General features: G+C 41.6%; 1 protein-coding gene across 2 annotated transcripts in view; it reads left to right on the top strand.

Moving 5' to 3' along the window:
• LOC146986332 (polypeptide N-acetylgalactosaminyltransferase 18-like) overlaps positions 1–24,349 on the top strand; it is a 165,846-nt gene that overhangs the window by 78,821 nt on the left and 62,676 nt on the right. For both annotated transcript variants that reach the window (XM_085780096.1, XM_085780095.1), the window contains exons 2-4: positions 4,310–4,517; positions 4,685–4,851; positions 15,403–15,589. In XM_085780096.1, the coding sequence (XP_085636222.1) occupies positions 4,310–4,517; positions 4,685–4,851; positions 15,403–15,589 (562 nt within the window). The remainder of the gene's footprint in view (positions 1–4,309; positions 4,518–4,684; positions 4,852–15,402; positions 15,590–24,349) is intronic.

The raw sequence follows: 24,349 nt of genomic DNA, 5'->3' as shown, positions 1-24,349 counted from the left end.
CGAGTGAACTCAGCCTGGACCGACTCTTTGGTTTGTAAACAGATTAGTCTAGTCTAGTGCTCTTTTCTTTTCCTAAAACTCATGATATGAACAAATCCTCACCAAGTATTGGGTTCAGATCATCAGCAGCAAGGATTTCACTCTTTCTTTATCCAACCTGTAGAATATAACACGACCACTGACGTCATCACAGTTCGTGCGTCAGTTTTGAGGAAAAACCTGCTGGTTTTTTTTTTTCGGTCCTTTTCAACCATAAGTGTTTTTAACCATTATGTGTGTGAAAGCAGAACAGAAGCTGCATGGTCCTTGTTAATGGGAGTGGGAATGGGAGTGGGCTTTGGGGGTTGAGAGTCGCTGAGCAGCATCCAGCATCGAACCTGCTGAGCCACACAGCACGTCGCCTGTTCTCCACAAAGCACCTGGAGGACGAGGTGAGACACTCTGTCACCTGAAGCAGCAGCAGCAGCAGCAGCCGACTCCTAATCCATTAGGTTGTGGGGAGTCCAGGCATGGCTTCAGGTGTGTGTGTGTGTGTGTGTGTGTGTGTGTCTGTGTGTGTGTCTGTGTGTGTGTCTGTGTGTGTGTCTGTGTGTGTTAGTGTGATAAGACTTGGTATGTGAGGCCAGAGTTATACATTTAGACATTCATTTGTGACGGTTAACGTTGGGGTAAGAGGATCGGGAATACATTATGTCGATGCTGAGTCCCTACGGAGATAGGTGTACCAGCGTGTGTGCAGGTGTGTGTGTGTGTGTGTGTAGGTGTGTGCAAGTGTGTGTGTGCGGACGGGGACTTGTCCTGGTGTCTGAGCTAATAAAAGAGTGTGTCTCTGGGAGCTGATGTGACAGAGCTCTGGCTCGCCTAGTTTACAGATGCCCAGGGATGAATACCTTCTGTCACATCCCCTTTATTCTCTTGTTCTCCTCATCACTCTCTCTCAGCCCTCCTCCTCCTCCTTCTCTTCTTCCTCCTCCTCATCACTCTCTCAGCCCTCCTCCTCCTCCTCCTCCTCCTTCTCTTCTTCCTCCTCCTCATCACTCTCTCATACCTCGCTCCACATCCTGCTGGCACTTTTATTTTGTCACCTTCCTACAGTAATTCCCTCGGCTCTTCCCCCCTCCTCCTGACATCATTACTTTTTCTCGTGTTTTTCTTTTCTTTTTTTTTTGTCTTTCATGCTTTATCTCTTGCTTTTTCATTCTTCTGAGAGAGTTGATGTATTATATTACACCTCTGTTCTTCTTCTTCTTTTTCTTCATGTTTTTAAAAGCACTTATTTCAACAAAGGTGTGTTGCATCCTTGTGGCAAGGGGGGAAAAAAAATATCTAAGCGTTTCTTTCCAGAGTTGTTCACCTCACCCACTCCTCTCTTTGTGAACTGTGAGTGTGTGTGTGTGTGTGTGTGTGGTTGTGTGAGTGTGTTTATGTGTGCTGTGTGTAATCACAGCTGAACAGACACTGACAAGCAGCCAAGTCCGTATCGCCAACAAGGAAATCACAGGACAAAGTGACACTGCTCACTGTCGTACTGCGGTGCTGCCGGATGCTGCCAGACCGGACAGTGGGCTGCACCTGTGTGTGTGTTTGTGTGTGTGTGTGTGTGTGTTGACCTTTGACCTTCAGGGCCGTCAGCAGTTGGTCTGGTCAGGTCGGGGTTAAAAACTCAGACATAACTGATTGTTTTCAATGATTGCGTTTCTGGAAAATAAATCGATAAACCATGTGGGGCAGCGGTTTAAGAGGTGAAGCTATCGACACATTTACAGTAGGTGCTTTTTGCACTTGTTCCCATGGTAACATTAGAATTCTGTTGCAGTTGTGTTACTTGTGACCCGTCCTGTTTTTACACTAGTTTTAGCGTGTTTAGTGTGTGTGTGTGTGTGTGTGTGTGTGTGTGTGTGTAAGTGTGTGTGTGGCCTTGGATTTTACCTTCCACATCTGTTCCAGTTGTTCTCAGTCCTTTTTCCTTCTCAGCTGAAAGTGCTTTGCTACATCTGTCTTCTTATTTCTTCTTCCTCTTCTTTTCTCCTCCTCATCATCGACCTTCACTGTGTAGCTAATGTGAACATATAGGCTACAAATTCAACAAACCTTATTCATCCCCCAAGGGTGCAATTTATAGGTCACATATAGAGAAGACTTTAAAAAACACACAGTGACATGAAGAAACATCAGTGCAACAAAAAAAGCTGTCTATTCTCATTTATGTTTCTGTTTATTGGTATTTTCTTGATTTTATTCCCCCATTTTGTAAGATTGTGTTTATTTTGTCCATGTTCTAGTCTTTTAAGTCTGTTACACTGAATTCATCTTCATTAAATTTGACTCTAATTGCAAATGTGGTGCAGTGACTACTGTATAATAGGAGGCGTGGCTCTGTTGCAGCAGGGATGTAATTATAGAGTTGTTATATTTTGTATGATTTTAAATTTAAATAAAGAAAAAAAAAGGACCTTGAGCAAGTAAAATAATTAGCTGTGAGAGATGAGGTGTGCAACCACAGTATAGTAGGTGCATATTTGGCATATGGGCATGAGTAAACAGCAGCAAGGTGACTATAGGAGTCTGTGGGCGATATCTAAATATACCTACACATATATTGTTAAATCATATGTCAAAGGTTATAAATATGCTGCTTAGTTTTTTACTCTGTTACACACCTCTGTACACCCATTACTGTAGCTACTGTATCCCACACACACAACCGCAACACTGTTCCACTTGATTCCCCCTGACTTCTCCTTACAGAGGTACACCGTGCCCCCGAGCCATCGCAGCAGCGGAGAGAGGGGGAGCAGGCAGGGGCGCCGGCTAAATTAATAATGAAATATGTCGGACAAAGTGCAGGGCAGGACACAACAAACTCCCCGAGCTCGTCGCGCGCTGTGATGCATCTGTCCCCTTTTTTTTTTTTGCCCTCATGAGAATCTGGCAACACTGAGGAGAAAAACCTGTGGCCTCGCTCTGTTTGTGCTAAGATGCAAGAAGAACTAAATGCATTAACTAAATGGACTGAAATGGCTTTTTTTTTTCTGAGTAAAAAGACGAGGAGTCCTGGAAGAGAAAGAGGCAACTTGAAGCTCCTCAAAAGAAAAAAAAACTTCCAATGCATTTGTGGCAGAGAAAAGTGTAACACACAATCAATCATTAACAGTGCTCTTAGGGAGCTTATTGTGAGGCTAAGAGGGGACTTGGAGGGGATGCAGCCTTTCACCCTCAAGAGCATTAAGCTTGTTATTGCCAAATGGGAGAGAACTGCTCTTCAAACTAATAAAATAAATAAATAAATAAAAACCTTTCAGCTCAGGAAGGAGGAGGCACTTCACAGACCTTCAGCCCGTCTGTGGTGGAGGCCAGAGGAGAAAAGAGCGACGTTTTTGATGGACATGAGCTGCAAAAATTCACAAAAACCAGACTGAAAATGAAAAAAATAGATAGATTTGCCCAAGACTTTGTTTGTTTTCACTTGTCTGAGTCAGTCTCATGAATATTTCATTCTCTGTTGTTGTGATTCTCCATCATCCAGTGACTCGGACGAAAACAGAGAGACCACAGGAATCAAAATGTTGGCCTAAATTAGCCAAACAATGAGAGCAGGTGACAGGGAGGATTTGAATCATGACCAGTCAGAATGAGTGCAGCTTCTCTCGCATATCAAATTCAAATGAAATATAAATATATCATTACAAAAAAAAAAAAACCCACAAGCTTTCAATTGTTTTCCCTCCACAAAACGGCCTCCAGCATGTTTTTGGTTTCTCATTGTTTTCCACCATTCACAGTGCTGCTGCAGAAGTCACGCACAACCGCTAAGCTCCGCACTGACGGAGGCAAAAAAACAGAAAAAATGAAGAATTGTTACCTTGGGCATGTTAGAGGATTTGTGTCCACCTCTGCAGAAATAAATCGGCCTGGCTGTCAGAATGAGTTAATTGTAATGACAATGAAAATCCCTGTTATTTCACATTGCATTCCCCCACCTCATGCTGCTGAAATTGTTCTTTTGGGTATTGTTTAATAGCCGCGCAGCACACTTAGCATTCTGTCACAGTCTTTTTTCTGCACAGCCTCCCTGAACGGAGCTGAAAGAAGTTCATTTGTCATTAAATTTCTCCTCGGTGTAGCGTTGCTGCTGAGCTAGGTGGCTGTCACGGCACCTGACAGACAACGCAGCGGGAGGAAGCATGGGGGCTCGTACTGTAGTAAATCTGCCGGAGAAAACGTGACGATATAAACATGATGCATCTTGCTCCAAAATAAAAATAAAACCCGTCCTCTACTCTTTTTCTCTCTCTCTCTATCTCCACAGAGACGCCGCTGAAGGACGGCGAGGACGCTCTGTCTTCCTCAGACCTGGCCTCGGAAGCCGCCTCCTCGCTCTTCAACCGCTGGGGTCACGACCTCGGCCCCGAGAGTCGAAGGGTCGCCCTCAAGAAGTTCCGTTACTATGGCTACAACGGCTACCTTAGCGACCGCATCTCCCTCAACCGGCCGATCCCAGATTTACGACCGGACGGGTCAGTGAGTTGATCGATGGTGCAGGGAGGGGGAGGGGGGACTGGCTCTGTTAATGGATTAATTCATCAAGTTGTGTGATGGTGATGTTTCGCTTGTATCGATCAAACCTTTTGATGTTGTCTAAGGATCAATAGTGTTTCAGGCCATGTTTGTTATTTTCCTGCAGGTGTAGAAACATATCATACTCATCAGACCTTCCTCAGCTCAGCATCATCTTCATCTTCGTCAACGAGGCCTTGTCAGTGCTGCTGCGCTCCATCCACACCGCCATCCAGAGGACGCCATCCCACCTGCTCAAGGAGATCATACTGGTGGACGACCACAGCAGCAGCGGTAAGAAACTTTCACCAGGAGGACACACACATTTCTGATACATCTGTGCAAAGAATTCTGGTCTATGAGCCTCCTGCAAAATTATAAATCTTTTGCTTGTAACAGCAGCCGACCAGTAGCCACTGTTACTGTTAGATGAAATGAAATGCAAATAAATGAAATGCAAATAAATGGGTTAAAATGTTGACTTGCAATATGCCAAGTTACAATTAAGCAATACATCACAACAGGCCATGGCAGCTTCGCGTCGGGCCGCGTGTCGAGCCGAAGAACGCCTCTTAACTGTGGTATAATGAGCATATCACGGACGGATCTATTGCTTTTATTAAACGGTTACCAATAATGGTAATACAGAATCAATTTCATGTAGTTTTTATTCAGAAATACATATTATCTAATAAAATAGCCCAGCTGTAAATAGTCCCACCTCTCCAGACGTTAGCTCTGCATGTCGTCTCTTCCTCTGCTTTTTTTCCAGGTAAAAGTCACTGCTCAATCCACTCTACCATTGTTAACCCTCTCCAGAGATGAAAGTTAACCTTAAACATGTGAGTTCAACTAATTTAGTCTATTAGTTAACGTCATAAAAACACTGACTACCTTTTGCTACTGACTATAACAAGAACATACTTGCCTGATGCGTAGTGATACGCTGTGATAAGGCTTTAGAATAGTAGCTGTGCTTGTATACGCTCATTATATCACAGTTAACAACCAATCAGATTGCCGGATTCCACCTTTCCGTTTTATAAATTGACTAATGTCCATTACAGTGTTGTTTCCCTAAAGTTTTCTAACATTAGCCACTGTGACCAACACGACTATCTAGAAAGGGTTTAGTTTCAAAACAGATGTATCAAATTGTGCGTTTTTGTAGTTTTTTGGTCATAAATTCAAATTTTTCAAGCAGCAGTGGAAGAATGTGTTATTATTTCAGCCCAAGAAGAAACATACAAAGCTGAAAAATGAATGCAGAAAGTGCTAGAAGCTGCAGTTCCTCTAATGGCCTCTAGTTGCTGCATGGTTACAAAGAAAGTGAACCTCCACAGACTTTAAATCTAATACAGCTCATCCACTTAACAGTGTATTAATGCCAAATGTTATGCATATTAAGGCATGGTTTTCTTCCAGGTGAGCTTATATTTGCCATAAAGTCTCAGCTCCATACGCATCTTTGACCTGTTTTGTTTTTTTTTAAGAAAAAAGAGAGAGACTCAGGCACGGCCAAGATAGAGACAAATTATCAAACAAGCCTCTGAGCCTCAGTTCTGCTCTTCAAAAACCTACGTGAAACTTATGGGTTTCTGAAGAGGCTTCATCCATCTTTATATACAGTCTATACGTCTCCCTAAAGCCTCCTATAGTTTCACTTCTAAGTCTAACCTGAACCTCTCTGCCAAGTCTATATAAACGATTGTTGAACTTTGGCAACAAACGGCAGAAAGAAATCTCCCCTGTTTACGGCCGTGACAACTCTGCAGCCAAATAAAGAGTTTTAATTTAATTCACACCACTTTGATGAAGAGTTCCCCGTCACATTATGGGGCAAAGATCCAAAGCAGAAAAAAATTAAATCAGCAGACTCGTACAGTTAGGCGCGCTCGAGCCTCGACTTGGACTGTCCATATTTTATGTCCCACTTATTTTTATGCTCTTGCTTTGGAAGGTGCAGGAGATCAGGACATGTGCAGGCATTAGCCGCGTCACTGGTGTATGAAAACAGATTAAACTTATTACAGCAGTCACAGGCGAGGCCGGGGTGTGACTGCTGCAGGACCGGTGTTAATAATTGCGTCACGTACTATGGAACATATTTCACTGCTGCCAAATCTATAATTACCATTATGAGAAATCTGTCTGTGCTACGGTCGCCTGCAGATTTTATGGGTCTCTCACTGCTCCTCTGTTCTTCAATAACACACTATATCACAGTTTAGTTATGCTGGTTGCACAGGTTGAATGCTTATTAGTGGAGCAACCAGGAAGATAAATAGATTTAACATTTGCCTCACATTATTCCCTCTTAAAATTCTCTGGGAAATGTGATTATGTTGATAATTCATAATAAAGACGACGATCAGTGGAAGACAACTCACGACCGTTACTTGTTGTTTATTGATCGTACATCGTAATTATGGCAAATGAGGGTTAAGTGAGGTTAGACGAAGTGGAAGCACAGTCAGAGTCTCGCACGGTCATCAGACGAGTAAATTAGCAGCTCCACATCATCAGGAGTTGGGATTCATAAAGCCTTTAAAGTGCTGATCAAAGATCAGTGAGCCGCCGCGCACTCCACCATTAATGTCACCACAACATCACTTTGAATTACTCGGCCTCGCTGTTGGCCACTTCTCTATATCATAACTTACACCAATTCAACAATTTCTGCAACATTATTATTATCACAACTGGAAGTACTGATTGTTTTCACTGTGATTTCATCCGAAAAACATCACTGACACCACAGATTAACTTCTTGTCATCAGGTTGTTCACTCCACCGAGAACAGTAAAAAGCTTATCAATGAAACTCTATCAAACAAAACTTCAGTTTGGCGCTCTCATAAAAAAGGAGCAGGTCAAAACGCTAAAAGCAAATCAACACAAGATAAAACAACAGTAAAACAAACAAACCATAGATTTTTAAAAAATCCAGAAACTTTGGTTCAGCGATTCCCAAAGTGTCAGCCCCCTGCTGGACTGTGAATGTACTGTAGGTCAGTCCCCAGAGGTCATTTTACAAAAAGTAGGCTACATGAGGTGAAGTTTTCAGAGTTTAATTTTGAATCTGAGTTTGAAATGACTCAAAAATATGTATAGTGACATATTTCTGTATTTTAATTTTTTTGTCTTGACATTTTTCTCCCATGTGTGAATGTCTGGAAAAGATATTTACTTTTTGCCTCAAGTAAAGTTCAAGTGATATTTTCTGTCTGTCAGATCATAAACTGCATAAACTATGAACCCGTCAAACAGCTGCGATAAAGGCTTAACAGTTCAGTGTATGCACTAAATTTCTTACTTTAAAAATTGTTATGTATTGGCTCATATGAATAAATGATTGATTGATTAATCATCATAGACACTTCTGGACATTGTGAGAGTAAGAGCGTTTTGTGCCATGAAGCTCCACAGATATTTCAAACATCCCGCAGCTGCATAAGAATTGTTGTTGAAAATTGTGGATGCAGCGTTTCCCCCGACCGCTGTGCCGGCCGCGCCGCCCGCCGCCTGGTTATCTTGTTATTGTTTTGAGTCATTGACGAGTGCATGATAACCTCCCTGACCCTCTCGTTCTTCACAGTTAGACCCACGTAGCTGCTTTACTGAATAGTGCAGAGTAGTTGTGAATAGTTGCTGCTGTTTTTTTAACTAGTCTTCACAAACCTGGAAAGTTTGGGAGATGGTATTTGGACTGCAGTTGATGGGGGAAGCGTGCCGACGCTCTAGTGAAGCGATGTAAGCCAGGATTTCGATTGTCGCCCCCAATAGTTCTCCAGGTAAATCTCAGCTCCTCACTTTACAAACCAGACAAGCTGCTTCTCTCCTCAGCGGGATGAACAATGACTTTGCACAGACTGCTGTGCTTTATTTCACTGAAACCTGGTTTAGGGAACGAAAGTAACGAAATGGAGACAGATTTATTTTTTTTCTCCACTATTTACCAATTTAAAGATAAAATACTATAAACTGCCCCGTGGCCTCCTCTCCTGCTCCAAGGCTCCACTCTGAGTGGTCGAGGTAGAAAACATTTCACTCCACTCACGTAACACACCTGCTGCTGTGAGAGAGCGGGAACGATAATTACACCCTGTAAAAGTCCCAAAACGCCAGCAGAGAGGGAGCGGGGGGGCAAAATAACTCACTGAGCCATGGCAGAGAGGATATCACATGGTGTGCACAGCACGCACACAAACACACACACACACACACACACACACTGAGCTTATTTTGGGAGAGCAGACAGGGGCGGGTGTTACCAATCGTTACACACTTTGAAAGTCCAGAAACAAACAAGTTCAACAAGAGTCTGAGCCACGAGACAGAACTGCAGCAGTTCACTGCAGTGAACAGCTGATCAACTGATTGATTTATTTCACTATTAATTACTAATTTAAATAGTTTGTACAGGATTGATCCTGTCAGGTTTGTTTGATCGGTGTAAACATCACTCACTCCAACATCACAATCTTGTTCCTGTAGGTAACAAAGAGTGTTTGTCCTTCTGTAATAACATCTGTACATTTAACCCTTTAAAGGGTCATTTAATCAACCCTCAGATATTAGAGGACTTCATTAAGTCCTTATCTTTCACATCGAATCAAGGTCAATAAAGTTATCATTCAGTACATGGTTCTTCACCCACTGAAGGTAATAATATTTCCAACCGGTTATACAGAATAAACAATATTCGAAAAACACAGACAAAGTTAAAGAACATTTATTAAAACATAATAATGTCTAAAAAAAATACTTGAATCTTAATATTTGTCACAAGTAAGTTACTGAATATGGTTAACAGTGATTGTCAGTAGTCTGTAAGTCATCAATATTGACAAATGTTTCTATTCGAGTCCAATTCTGATTTTTAATGAACTGATAAAAGGTCTGTAGTGTCTTTTTCTGTGGTGTCAAAATGAGATTGATCAGTGAATTGGATGAGTTGCATTGGATATTGATGATGAAAGATGAGCAGTGATAACTTTGACTCCTCGACTTCCAATACTTTGGGTTTATGATTACAGACTTTAAAACATTACACATGACCCATGATTCACTGATTAGGAAATATTAACATTAGAATATCAACATGGTAATTATAACATCTGCAATAATTTACACTGATGTAAGCAGCATGCAGTTCAGTGTTTTTAGCGGTTCCTACTGTAGATACAACCTCTTAGAAAGGTCTCAAGGAAACGAGTGTGAAAACACATCAGAGTTGAAAATGTTTCTGCTTTTAAAAAAAAAGTGTTTGGATACTTACCAAATAGATGTTAAGAGATGAAAGGAGACTGGTGGTAAATAACCAGCAGAAGCAGAGTTTTTTGGTCGTAGCTTGCAGCTACTTCTATCACCAACGGCCCAGTGGTCAAATTCGGCTGAATGATGCAAGGCAAAAAAAAAAAAAAGGGGAAAAAAGTGTTTTGCTTTCTGCCTGAACTGAACTGAACTTTTAGTACAGAACTGCTTCGGGTTCGGGACAAAACAAGATATTTTCGAGGATTCTGGGAGATTTTGATGTGAATTTTACAGACTAAAGTGTGGACATAGTTGCGTTGTCAACAGCTACTCGCAGGTCCTCGAATGCCACTTGATTTCTGCAGATGGTGGGGAAAAAGGCACCAATCTTCTTCTCATTGAGGATCCTCTAACTTTCCTCTGTGGTTCAGACTGAACCTGTTATAGTTTCTCACATCACGTCCGCTCCAGCTCCTATTTTTAGCCGCCTGCTGATAAACAGGTTACAGCCTGTGTGTGGTTCAGACAGACAGGCACCTACATTTTGGTAGCACAGACATCCAAAAATTAATTGGGTAACTGGACGTGTTCCGGATTTAATGAGTCAGGTTTTTTTTTTATTATTATTATTTTATATATTTCCCTTGTTTGGAAGTGATATCACATGTAGCAGCAACACAAACAGGTGCTCTTCAAATAGTCCCAACTCTGGTTTTTAAATGAGCCCGTCTTCTTCTTCTTCCAGGTCAGCAGCAAACTGTGGCTCATTAAAGGAAAACAGAGAGAATACATAATCCAGGCTGATGGTTATAATGAATAGAGAGGGGAAGGCAGCAGCAGCAGCAGCAGCAGCCGTGGCCTGCGGGAAGGATTACAACACACACACAGATATCACAATGAGGAAATGAAGATGTGTGTTGTTCCACTGTGGACAGTCTCTCTCTATGTGTGTGTGTGTGTGTGTTTTGTGTGTTTTGTGTCTACCTGAATGTGTGCAGAGCGTGTATGAAGACAGACAGAAATGAGACTTGCAAGAAAAGAGCATCAAATCTTAATGCATTCAAAAAGTGTGTGTGTCTGTGTGTGTGCACCATGAATATGGGTTGCCTATCTGGCCGTGTGCCAGTTTGTATTTTTTATTTATGACCCCTTTAGATGTCTGACCTCGACTGGGAGCGTCTGCTTTGTTCCGCGAAGCTTTTAAGTTGCACTAACTGCAGAGCTCCAGGGACGGCCATGTTGGTCCTTCAGTAACTCAGTTGCTCGACAGCTCGGGTTGTTGTTGTTGTTGTTGTCGGTAGTTTTCTTAGCTTCTCTGTCGTTTTCTGTGGAGAGAGAGACAGAGTGTCCATCGTGTTTCAGCTCAGGTGCTGCTTCACTTCAGAAAGTATATCACTTTTTTTTTGTCACAGCGGCGCAACTTAGATTGTCCTATTTCAAAAAGCTGCCTCAAACACATCCTTATTTTTATTTTTTTGTCCTCTATCCCTGATCCACATCTAGTATCCCAGGATTCATTGTGTGCAGGTAATGAAAGCAAACAACGCTGACAAAGAGGCTGAGATCACACTTTTAAAACGGAAGCAGCTTTTCTCAAAGGTTTCAGCTCAGTTCAACAGCGAACGAACGAACGAACGGTACAAAACACGGTTACATGTTGCACATTGTCACAGATTGTTGCCGATTGTTTTGGTCCAAACCCGAGCACGAAGACTGATTTCACACCTGTCCAAACGAGCCAGCGTCCAAAAACCCAAAGGTGTGAAACCAGAAACCACCCTAAGACGACTCCGGGTTTAGAAATGAGAAGCAAACCATGAGAAATAGTTACAAAAAAAATATGTGGACTGCAGATTAAGGTCAGTGCAGGTCAGGCTGTAAACAGAGCTCCTCTTCACTTTTTTTCCAATCTCATCCTCCGCTCCCTGTTTACTGCAGTAGTTTAACTCGGCCACCTGCTCCTGTGCGCCACTGCACAACATCTGGATTTATGTACATTCAGCAGGTTTGTCCCTTCAGCCTGAGCTCATTAATCCTCCGCTTCATGAAACATGAATGTTCATTATTTTGTAACATATGGAGAATAAGTCCAACAAGTGTCAACAATAAAGTGAAATGTGTTGGTGAATTATTTTTGAGCCCATGGGAGGAAAATGGTCGTAACTCAGCCGTTGACACACTACGGTGGCCCTGAGGTGCAAAACACAATGGCAAATCAAAAAACACAACACAAAAAGAGAAAACACAACGGAAAATACAACAGCAAAAGAGAAAACACAATGGCAAATCAGAAAACACAACACAAAAAGAGAAAATACAACACAAAAAGAGAAAATACAACACAAAGAGAAAACACAACGGCAAATCAGAAAACGCAACAGCAAAAGAAAAAACACAACACAAAAAGAGAAAACACAACGGCAAATCAGAAAACGCAACGGCAAAACAGAAAACACAACACAAAAAGAGAAAACACAACAGCAAAACAGAAAACACAACACAAAAAGAGAAAACACAATGGCAAATCAGAAAACACAACACAAAAAGAGAAAACACAATACAAAAAGAGAAAACACAACACAAAAAGAGAAACCACAACACAAAAAGAGAAAACACAATGGCAAATCAGAAAACACAACACAAAAAGAGAAAACACAATACAAAAAGAGAAAACACAACACAAAAAGAGAAAACACAACACAAAAAGAGAAAACACAACGGCAAATCAGAAAACACAACACAAAAAGAGAAAACACAACAGCAAAAGAGAAATCACAACAGCAAAATCAGAAAACACAACACAAAGAGAGAAAACACAACGGCAAGTAATTAGTCATTAGGGTCCGGGCAGCGCAGCTGCCAGGACACTATTGTATTCCTAGGAATTCTTCTTCTTCTTCTTCTTCTTTCTTTCTTTCTTTCTTCTTCCAAGGAAGTCATACTTCCCATGGGCGAAAACTCACCAAACTTTGCACAAAGGTTCAGTCCCATGCCAGATTCACTCAACTCCAAGGACATGTGCCCCCCCCTCCTAGGGGGGGCACAATAAGCGTTTAAAATTAAAAACTTTAAAAATTCCTACCAAACCAACGGTAGATGCTACAGTGTTGAAACTTCACCACAATGTAGCCTCAATACTGCTGAAACTTTTGTCCACTTAAACTCATTACAAATTATGAAGTCCATCACTCTGTTTTTTTCAATAACTGTAAAACTTTTAAAATGTATCTCCTCCCACAATTTTTGCTCAATTGTCACCAAACTTGCTACAGAGCATCTCCAGACGGTCCTCCACAAAACTTGTTTCTCGGATTTTTGATTAAGCAAAGATTGAGCCTACAGTGCATGAAAACGTTTGACTGTAAACACTACTGTAAACATATACCATCAAATTCTTGATAAATACATTTTCAAACTTCTTGAAAAAAAATGAGAATATTCTGGAGTCATGGTTGATGAAGTTTGGCAAATATCAGAATTTTAATTCAAAAACTGAATTTTCTAGAACATTTTGAATTCTGCTCTCATGGGAACAACTGCAGTCAATAGCTGTGTCCCAATTCAGGGGCTGCATCCTTCGGAGGGTGGATTTGAAGGCCGATTACGTCACAGCGCTGCGCGAAGGCTGTCCCAATTCGTCCAAATTCGAAGGCTCCTCCAAATGCGTCCTCCTTTCCCCTGCATTCGGAGGATGCACCGCTACTATCCTTCGCGGCCTCCCGTATCCCAAGATGCTTTGCTGCACCGTTGTTGTTATTAGCAACCTAGCCGTTAGCTATCGAACGTAGCAGCTCTGTGCTGTAGCCATGGTAACCCGGCTCTGCGGCCGGCTCAGAGGCTTGGCTGCCCGCTGCTGAGCTCTGCTCTGCTCTGGCTGCACAGGTGAGGAGCTGAGGCAAAGCATCTGTGACAACTTTTAATAAGAAAGCTATGAAAACACATTACTTGTGCTCTTTATTCTCTACTCACTGAACAGCCTTAACAGCCTGAAGCTTAGCCCCCTGGCTGCTGTTCAATGGTTTGTTTATTAGTATATTAATGATAACTGCCCTTGTATTGATTCTACTTCTTTAAAAAAAAAGAAAAAAAAAAAGTGAGGGGCGGAGGAGCAGTAGAGCCGTTGCAAGCGCCATTTTTTAAATGTTTAACGTTCGGCCGTTGTTTACGTTACGCCGTTGTTTACGTTCGGATCAGGAAAAGCTCTGAAGGCTAGACCGTCCCATTTACCGACCGTTGATGCGGCCCCCGGAGGAGCCTCCGAAGCCGTTGCCTCCGGAGACCGCGTAGGCTGGGTCCTCCGAAGGCTGCAGCCCCTGAATTGGGACACAGCTAATGTGAGAGTGGAATTTATAAACATCAGATTTTCTCTTATGAAGCAAAACACTTATTATTAAAAACAAATCACCAACATTTCCATGCTGTCAAGATGCAATTTATGTATTATCAGATTTTTGTTTAGATGACTGAATTTCTGACTTTTGACCATTTCATCACAACAGCTGCCCGGGCACTGGCTCACCTGAGTGGATAAATGAAGCTACACAGCAGGTCTCACTACCAGCTAATTAGCTCAGTGAGTTAGGAGCTGGTTCTTGGTGTCAGAGGCTGTGGGTTCGAGACCCAGCGAGGGTGATGATGACGATGACAGATCAAAATGTCACATGTCCTCAAGCTGTTTTGCTGTCTAAATGCAATTTATGTATTAACAGATTTTTGTTTAGATAATAGAATTTCTGACTTTTTGACCATTTTTGAAATCTGCCTTGACAACAGCTGCCCGGGCACTGACTCACCTGAGTGGATAAATGAAGCTACACAGCAGGTCTCACTACCAGCTAATTAGCTCAGCGAGTTAGGAGCTGGTTCTTGGTGTCAGAGGTTGTGAGTTCGAGACCCAGCAAGGGTGATGATGATGATGATGACAGACCAAAATGTCAGTTGTCCTCAACACGAAACACAAGACAATTGTCCTAATGGTGGCATCACAGCAAGCCTCTAAGTTTAAAAATCCAAATAGCTTGGACTGGACCATGTGCGAAGGCTCTTAACATCTTAAGAGTCACAGTAGATGTTCTACAAATACATATCATTATTTTACCTCAAAAATAGATTTTTCTTTTTACTGTGGTTTCAAATCTGCCTTCACGACAGTGAATGGCTTACCCAATTTGTGAAGCCACTGTTAAACTGCCTCTTGTCAATTAGCTCAGTGCGATAGACAACGGTCTTTGGTTCCCGAGGTTGTGGGTTCAATCCTCAAATGATGCAAATTGAACATTATAAGGTCAACTGTCCTGTCTTCCTATTCTCCTGTTTGTTGCTCAGAATTGCCTAAATATGCCCAAAAGTAGCCCGGACCCGACCCATCGCTGCGCAGCAGCTATAATTTGTTGTTGTGTTTTCTGATTTGCTGTTGTGATTTGCACCTCAGGGCCACCGAAACACAGACACACACACACATGGTCAAATGTTTCCCCGTGTCCGGTGGAGCTGAGGGAGTTTCTCTGGAGCTTTGTCGATAAGATCAATACTGCAACAGGCTTCAGTGGTTTACCTTGACATCTGTGTGTGTGTGTGTGTGTGTTCCCAGTGGAGCTGAAGGAACACCTGCAGAGCTTCGTGGACGAGACCAACACGCAGCACGGCCCCGGCTTCATCAAGGTGGTGCACCACGACAAGCAGGAGGGGCTGATCCGCTCCAGAGTGCGGGGCTGGCGCGCCGCCTCCGCCCCGGTGGTCGCTCTCTTTGATGCACACGTGGAGTTCAACACTGGATGGTGAGCAGGCCACACACACACACACACACACACACACAGACAGACACACACTGGTAAATCTCTAATAATTTTCATCGCACAGATCTCGGACTTGTGCTTTCATCTCTGCCATCACCTCCGGTAGCTCTGTGGTAGGTTTTTTTTTGTTTTGTTTTTTTCACACAGCGATGATGCAAGAATGTAAAATCTTCTTCAACCACAATCAAGAGCTTCACCGTGTTTCAAATCATTCATGTCGGCTTCATCGTCTTTTTACCTCTAATTCCAGGATTTGTCGAACTTTCTTACACTTTTTCAAACGTAGTCGACATCAAACTCTAAAGTGTTCAACAAAAACATGTTCAGCATAATATTTAATAATGATAACAAGCGCCTCACTTGAAACGCTCTCACTGATCAGATCAGAGCAGCAGAGTTCAGGCGCAGCGGGTCAATGAAAATGTCCAGTGTGAACGGGGCGGAATCGAACGCTCTGCAGCAGCAGCGGACTCGAGACAAAACACTGTTCCTCCTGAGGGAGAGATATAAAGATCCACACAACACAGAGGGATGACATGAGGGACTGAGCAGGAGAGGATATGGATTATAGATGAACATGACTGTGAGGAGCACACGAGGGGTTAATACATGACTCAACATGTCTTTGTTTCACTTTTTTAACACAAAAGTCAAAGCAAAATTAGGAAAACAGCAAAAACAAATATAGCAAAAAAGAAAGAGAATACAAATAAGATGAATAGATAGATTGATTAAAGCAGAAGTAAGCGATACGGTCGTTTTGGCTAACTTCTTGTCAGTCGATGGAGTTAGCAGTCCCCGCCCTCGTCCCTACGTCACCACATTCACGCGCATCCCTTGGCTGCACACACAGAGAGGACCGCCCCTTTATGCCGTTCTCTCTCCTCATTGGATAAAGGTTGTAGGATACAAGGAAAGTTTTCTCCTCAGCTTACAGCAGAGCAGAGTGACTGACAGACCCGTGTTTCAGACCAAACACTCTATATAAGTGATTGCTGTCGGAAGATATAACTATTTAAGACTTATATTAACACAAACATTCCGCTTACTTCTGCTTTAAAGAAGAAAAATGCCTCTTGTTGAACTCTTTAAAACACCCACTGGCCTGTGGGTCATGTTACTTCTAATTAATGCTGGGCCTGTTGGGCCAGTGGGTGTTAGTTACTAGCCTATGGTCTAAAAGAGTCTTTTGCTTTTTGTTTTGGCTTAGTAACCTTAGGTTAATACAGTGATTCCCAACCTTTTTTGACCTGTGACCCCATTTTGACATCACAAATTTCTGGCGACCCTGCGTCCGTCAATCAAGATGCGCCAGCTCAGATATTTTTATATTCTGCATTTTATTTGAACTCGATTCATATTCAAGTGAAAGTATAGAAAACAGTTTGTGTGTGGTGCTTTTGTCATAATTTTAAAAGAATAATAATTAGTTAAAAAACTATTTTTATCAGTAATTTTTTTATCAATTACTAGACATTTCAGTCGACCCCATTTGAATTTCAGGCGACCCCACGTGGGGTCCCGACCGCAAGGTTGAAAAACACTGAGTTAATAGCTCAAGTAAGTGGAACAATATTTTGTGTTCATTATACTGTTCCGTAATTTAGGCGACCATACTGTATACAGTCATTTCTGCATCAAACAATACAGATCTAGACACACATTGGAAACATATCTAATACATCTACTGTACACTATACATATCTAGATTAGATTAGATTAGATTAGGAGTTCATTGTCGTCATCGTTAAAAACAATGAAAAACCGTTTGGCAGCACTGTAAAATCAAACATAAAACATCATAATCCATAAAAACACAAACAACAGATAAATATACATATAGATAAACAGATACTTCTGCCCTGCACAGATACAAATTCACTCATGCATATTCCTATCCATATACTGTACAGGTGCACAACCAAACTTGTTTATTCAATGGGCAGAGAAAGAAAAAGATTTTTAACTCCTTCTTCCCGACTCAGAATATGCCACTGCTGTTCAAAAATGTAAATCCTGTTTCTTATTTCTAGTAACAGTTTCTTTAAATTTGTTGTTTTTATTTTAAGACCTGCAGCTTTTTTCTGTTTAGTTTCCCTCTCACTGCACTCGTCAGGCAAAAAAAGAAGAAGTTTGAGTGTTTAGCTGTTTAACACACACAGACTTGAAGTCTTTAGCATCTCAAAAGTCAGGATGATTTCTGAGGAGTTGGATTTCTGGTTTTATATTTGTGAGGTGGACAGAGAGATATGGGTCCTAATTAAGGCTTACACTGCTCTGTGTCTTGTTGGATGTGATGTAGCTCGTTTTGCACATTTCTCCCAACAACCTCTCAGATTGGAGGTACAGTAGCCTATAATAATGCACCAGTGGCGTCTTTATGATTTGTTTTGTCGCCTCAAATCAATCAGTGCAGCTTTAAATACAATTAATAATCATGACGTTTGTCGAACTCGATCGGCCAGATCATACAATAATCGCGGTGAAGAGCCTGAGGGGGCAGGAGACATTAATCCTATTACTCACCATTGATCTGCTCACTTGTAGTTTCTCCACGGCCGAAGCTAAATTGCTGTCGTATTGTTTCCTCCTGGTGTTTGTCTCCTGTTAATGCAGAAATGTTGATTGTTTTTTTTTCTGCTGACGTTTTATTGTTCATTCGGCTCTGGATCTTTTGCTGTAATCCGAGCAAACGCATTTAACCTCCCGCTTTAAATCCATCACCTGCAATCAGGCCTGATGAGATAAAACCAGACACCAAGATAAATGCAATTTGGGCCAAATGGAGAGAATCTATGACGTCTCAGTTAGGATGAGTAATGGATGCTGCACACGAGTGTATTTTACATTAATTCCCTTTCTTGTCTTTGTGCAGCTGTAACCAGCTCTGACTCCATGTTTAGTGCTGTGACAATGAAACAGAGAAGATTGAGACTGAGTGAGGAATAAGACTCTGAACGCCAGCGTTTATTCAGTTCCTTTTGTTTGAAAGGTCGCTGATTAAATTTGTTTTTCCTCAGTGTTATACAGTTTATCACATTTGGCACCAAGTCGAGAATTCTTTTCTTTCTTTCTTTCTTTTTTTTTACCACTGAATTGCCAAGGAAATAGACTATTTATAAACTGATTCATGATGGGATTATTCAATTTTTTATTTTTTTTGTCTCCACTTTTTGAGCACTGGTGCAGCTGTAACCCATTTTTAAGGCAGGTGCAAACCTCCAGCTCCAAAGACACACAGAGGCACATGAGTCATATTTATTAGTATTTTAGGTCATAAAGTAAGATGATGAGTGAAAGACACTTCATATTAACATCATTATTTCAAACTTTTACCTCGATTACTTTTACATGCACTCTTCATATTTAGCGACGTGATTGTGCTGTAAGCGATAGCCTCAATAAAATCGATGGTGTCACAATTAGCATGGTCCTGTCGGTTGGACTGATAAGAGCCAATCAGGAGGCGAGTTGAGATTAGATTAGTTGTGTGTTCAGCTGCTTATTTATGACCCATGGTTACGTTTTGTTTTCAGGCGACACCTAGTGGCCGTAGTGATTATGACAGGAGCAGAAGAGGGAGAAGTGACATGACGTGGGGTAAAAAGTGCAATGTAATCACACCATTGTTATTGTAAACATGGCAACAAAATTGGTCAAATGTTAAGTTTTTTTTCTTTTTACCGAAATCATCTTTTTCTAGCCTCCATTTTTGAGCCTAAACCTAATTAAGATTATCCTAGTAACCATGATGAAGACTGGTATGTTGGTACAGTGGCAGATTTAGTATAGTAACCATGACAATCAAGGCTGATTACTTAAAGGGATAGTTCAACATTTTGGAGAATTGGCCCGTTGCCATAACCCCTATAGTCATAGCAGTACTGTAGGTTCATTACCTTTAATTGTCGGTGGCTCTGCTCCGCCATTCTAAAAATAGCTTGCACCGACAATTAAAGGTAACGAACCTACTGCTATGACTATAGGGGTTACGGCAACGGGCCAATTCTCCAAAATGTTAAACTATCCCTTTAAGGTGCACATGCAATATTTCGGGACAGGGTTGAAAAATGGCCCATATGGTTGTTTTACATTGAAGAACTTGTGTCAGTGTCATCAAATATGAAGATCTGTGCCTTTCCGGCCACACTGCAACTTAACTCTGCAGCTTTCAAAACTAACATTTTTCCAAAAGTCTAATTTTTAAAGCCACCAAAAACTGTGTAGCAATGGATCCCAGGCCCATCAATCAATAATCAATCATCCTATCGTCAGGAGATGATGATTCCAGGACATAATCAAACACGTAACTAACAGTATATGGTCTACAATAGGAGAAAGGAAGCCTGAAGGGAAGGTATGCAGAGACTTTAGCATAAAAAAATATATTCTATGGTTTGACATTGAGGCTGAGGATTGTTTCCTGTAACATTCATTGGTTTCATCCAGTGTGAATGTGTAGTTATTGATCATGTTCACTGTGAATCAACGTCTATAGATCCTCACATAAAAACCCCGATCACGCTCGGCTTCATCTCTCTGTGTCGATCAACAACAAACGACTCCGCTCTCCACTGACACCACGTCTTTCATCACACGTGGAGCCGATCTTTATAATAATCGTCATGAATTTATAACGGACAACTCACTGTGTGTGTGTGTCGCTGACTGAGCCGAGCGTCGCTGCTGCTGCTGCTTTTTACAACAATGATTAAAAGGACCATGATCCTGTGTGATGATCTGCCAGGAGAGGCCTCAGTCCCACCTCTCTCTGTGTGTGTTTCAGCTTCTCTGTCTTACTCTCTAGTTTTCTTTACTTATTAATCAAAGGTGCTGCATGGGGCATCATTCAGGTTTGTGTGTAACGAATATAGAGGAAACTATTGTAACTTCACAAAAACAAAAAAGCTGAACATAATTTGTATCTGTCCTTTGTCTCCCTGTTTGCTCTGCCTGCTTTGCTTAATGACATCATTATGTTAACATTTCCATAAGCACTTTACTTTTTTCTTTCTTATGAAGATTTCATCAAATTACCTTTGGGAGGGTGGGGGGTTGTATTTTTGGTTGCATTTAGTGGAGTGGCCTTTTCTCTGTTCTCAGCAGCAGGTCTTCAACAGGAAATGATGCTTCACATGATTTTTAAGATCTGTTGATTTAAAGGGATAGTTCAACATTTTGGCAAATGCCATAATTCCTATAGTCATAGCAGTAGGTTGGTTACCTTTAATTGTTGGTGCAAGCTATTTTTAGAACGGTGTTTCCCTCATCAAACTCATCAAATACACAATCCAACAACTCCAAAACGCTTTGGTGGACAAGTTGTGACCTGCACATTCACCACGCTATGAGATGATAACAGAACGTTACCAGACAGAGTTGTTTTAGAGGTAAATTCATGCAAAACCGCTGATGCGTGTTGCCTTCAGGGACAGTTTTTCAGCAAGCAGTCTCTGCATTTATCTCTATGGCAATGGGCCAATTTGCCAAAAATGTTGAACTATCCCTTTAATTTTCTGCTTCCGGCTCCAGATGACGACTTTTGACTAATTTTCTCCTGCATAGAATCAAACTTTTGTGTCGGTTTCATTAATTATTTCACAGTTTCTTCTGCGAATCAACAAACGCGTTGGATCCGTAAAACTTTGAAAACGCTTCACACAGTTTCATGAGAAAACTCAGATCAATTAAAACGTCCCTCTGTGCTAATAACTCCCTGAGGACGCTCTGCTCCCCCACCTCGTCTCCATCCAAACCACACAGCTGCTCCGTCTCCGTTTTTTTTAATGACAGCGCCGCTGATAGACGAATCCTAATTTATTGCAAAATGAACATGTCACAATATGAAAACTAATCAGACACAGGGTTTATTATCAGTGTTTAATAGAGGATGAAAGTGAATGTGATTGATCAGGATCCGCCACAGCATCCAGCACGGCCACATACAGCGTGTATCAGTGTTGCTGTCATATCTGCAGGCGCTGCGGTTAAGCTGCAGCTCGGGCGATAAAAAATTAACATGCTGATTAGCAGCGGACGGGCTGTGGGTGGGTGAAATAATAATAATGATGTACGAGGAAAATATTAATTACGTTCCCTAAAATGTGAACATATTCTAAGCATTTATCATCAGGCAATAATTACACTCTGTGTTTGGACTCCTGGACACATTTACAGATTGACTTTTCTCTCTGGGCAGCAGCCAAATGTTATTATGAAGTGGAAATGGAAGTTTTGCTGTGAGGGACGAACTGGGACATTCAGGAATCTACAGTAGATTGAGTGGGTTAAACATGTCAATAATGTCTGATCAGGCTAATGTGGGAACACCTGTTGCTGGTTTCATACCTGGAAAAACTAACTTTTAAATGTATTCATAAAATGTAGTGTAACTTCCTGCATTTAAATGTCTAAAAATGACCAGACCTGTCTTGTTTATTTTGTTTTATATGTTAATTACTTGTGTACTTACAGCTAGTGGGTGTAGCCTATGCATGAGGTGGGCGTGGCCTTTACAGGAAGTTGACTTTGTTGCTTTCTTTATTTATTTCTACGTGAGATTAGACATAATCAAATTACATGACTGCTGTGTTAATTCTTGCAATGCAGAACTCTTCACAGCATCAAATTGATAAACTACTGCCATATAAATAAGGAGTATCCTACAGTGCTACTAGTTAATGTATATAATCATGCATTGTGCAGAAAATCTAAGAATGACCTTGTGTCCAAAAGTGTTTTTTCCATTTTACTGATGAGCTCACTCTACTTTAAACCCTTGGGTGGAAAGAAGAAGAAGTGTGTGTGTGTGTGTGTGTGTGTGTGTGTGTGTGTGTGTGTGTGTGTGTGTGTGTGTGTGTGTGTGTGTGTGTGTGTGTGTGTGTGTGTGTGTGTGTGTGTGTGTGTGTGTGTGTGTGTGTGTGTGTGTGTGTGTGTGTGTGCGCGTGTGCGTGTGTGTGTGTGTTTTTGGACAGAAACACAGGAACACTATGTGTCATTTAGTTTTCTGTCATTGACATCATGTCCCTTATGAGTGTTTCTGGCAGTGTGGTCGCCTGTCAGAGACTCAACAAAGTTTCAAGTTACATTTTTAAGATATTTCAGCAATATATTTAAACCACATGAAAGATTTTAGTCATTAGACATCTGGATCTTAGAGGAATAGTTCAACATTTTGGCAAATTGACCCATTCCCATAATCCCTATAGTCATAGCAGTAGGTTTGTTACCTTTAATTGTCGGTGCAAGCTATTTTTAGAACGGCGGAGCAGAGCTGCGAGCTGCTCAGAGCTACACTACAGAGGCTAATGGGATTTCTTGGTTTCCCTCATCAAACTCATCAAATACACAATCCAACAACTCCAAAACGCTCTGGTGGACAAGTTGTGACCTGCACATTCACCACGCTATGAGATAATAACAGAACATTACGAGCCAGAGTTGTTTTAGAGGTAAATGCAGAGACTGTTTGCTGAAAAACTGCCTCCAACGTAACGCTCATCAGCAGTTTTGCCTGAATTTACCTCGCAAACGGCTCCGTCTCATAACGTTCTGTTATTATCTCATAGCGTGGTGAATGTGCAGGTCACAACTTGTCCACCAGAGTGTTTTGGAGTTGTTGGATTAGTGGCTCTGAGCAGCTCGAGCTTGCACTGACAATTAAAGGTAACGAACCTACTCCTAAAACTATAGGGATTATGGCAATGGGCCAATTTGCCAAAATGTTGAACTATACCTTTAAGTTATAAAGGAAAAAAAGCCACATAAATGTAATACGGCCAAGCTCCAGGACATGGTTTTAATCCTCCGTTTCATTAGGAGGAGGAAAAAAACCTCCTGAAATAATCCGGACTCATACTTCCATGTTGGGACTCCCATGTTTCCTCTTCACAGCTGCTGATGATCTCGATCAGTGAGTTTTGAACTTCTTCTTGTTGCATTAATTAGCATCTTAATGAGGCGGATTTCCATTTATTAGAAATAAATCTCACACCTAACCTTTCAAGAGACGGACTTCACGTTAACACCATTCTCCCTGTTATGTCAAAGACGAGTGTGTTGACACAGTGAAAATATTTCCCAATGAATCCCATTAGGTGCCATGTGAGTGTGAGTAATGGGAACACTGGTTAATTACTGACCTCATTAGCACATAGCTGGTTATGTGTCATCTTCTACTCTTATCACCGTGGCGATGATGGCAGCTGGGGCTCGTCTTGATGCGTTACAGGATTCGCGGGGAAAAACAGAGAATGTGAGCGTGTGTTTTGTGTGTTTTTTTTCTGTTGTCAGTCAGTTTGACTCGTGAACATCTGCGTCACCTGAAGGTCGTCTCTGTAAAACACTCAGATACGACAACAGCGGCTCCGTGTACCTGTTCATCATTTTGACAGAAAAATATCACACACTCCACGCTCCAACAAAGACACAAACACACACAAACACACACAAACACTGGTTCAGAGGGAAGGTAACACTCTTCTGCACACATGCTCACACACGCACACACTTCATTATAATGTCTGAGCTGTATCCAAAAGAACATTTGTTGCTGCTGTGTTCCAGATTAGAAACAAGACACTTACAAGGCTCTTAACCTCTCTACTCCTCCACCCACTCCAACTCTCTTTCTCTCTTACTGAACACACACACACACACACACACACACACACACACATCTACATACACACAAACCTACCTCCCACATATTACCACAGAAGGGGTACTGGTCTATGACTAATG

Source organism: Trachurus japonicus, chromosome 6, assembly GCF_045865225.1.
Source record: "Trachurus japonicus isolate A0001 chromosome 6, Traja_1.0".
In the NCBI taxonomy this organism is placed as follows: domain Eukaryota; kingdom Metazoa; phylum Chordata; class Actinopteri; order Carangiformes; family Carangidae; genus Trachurus; species Trachurus japonicus.
The sequence above is the reverse complement of the archived record's forward strand: the minus strand, read 5'-3'. Positions and strand labels throughout refer to the sequence as shown.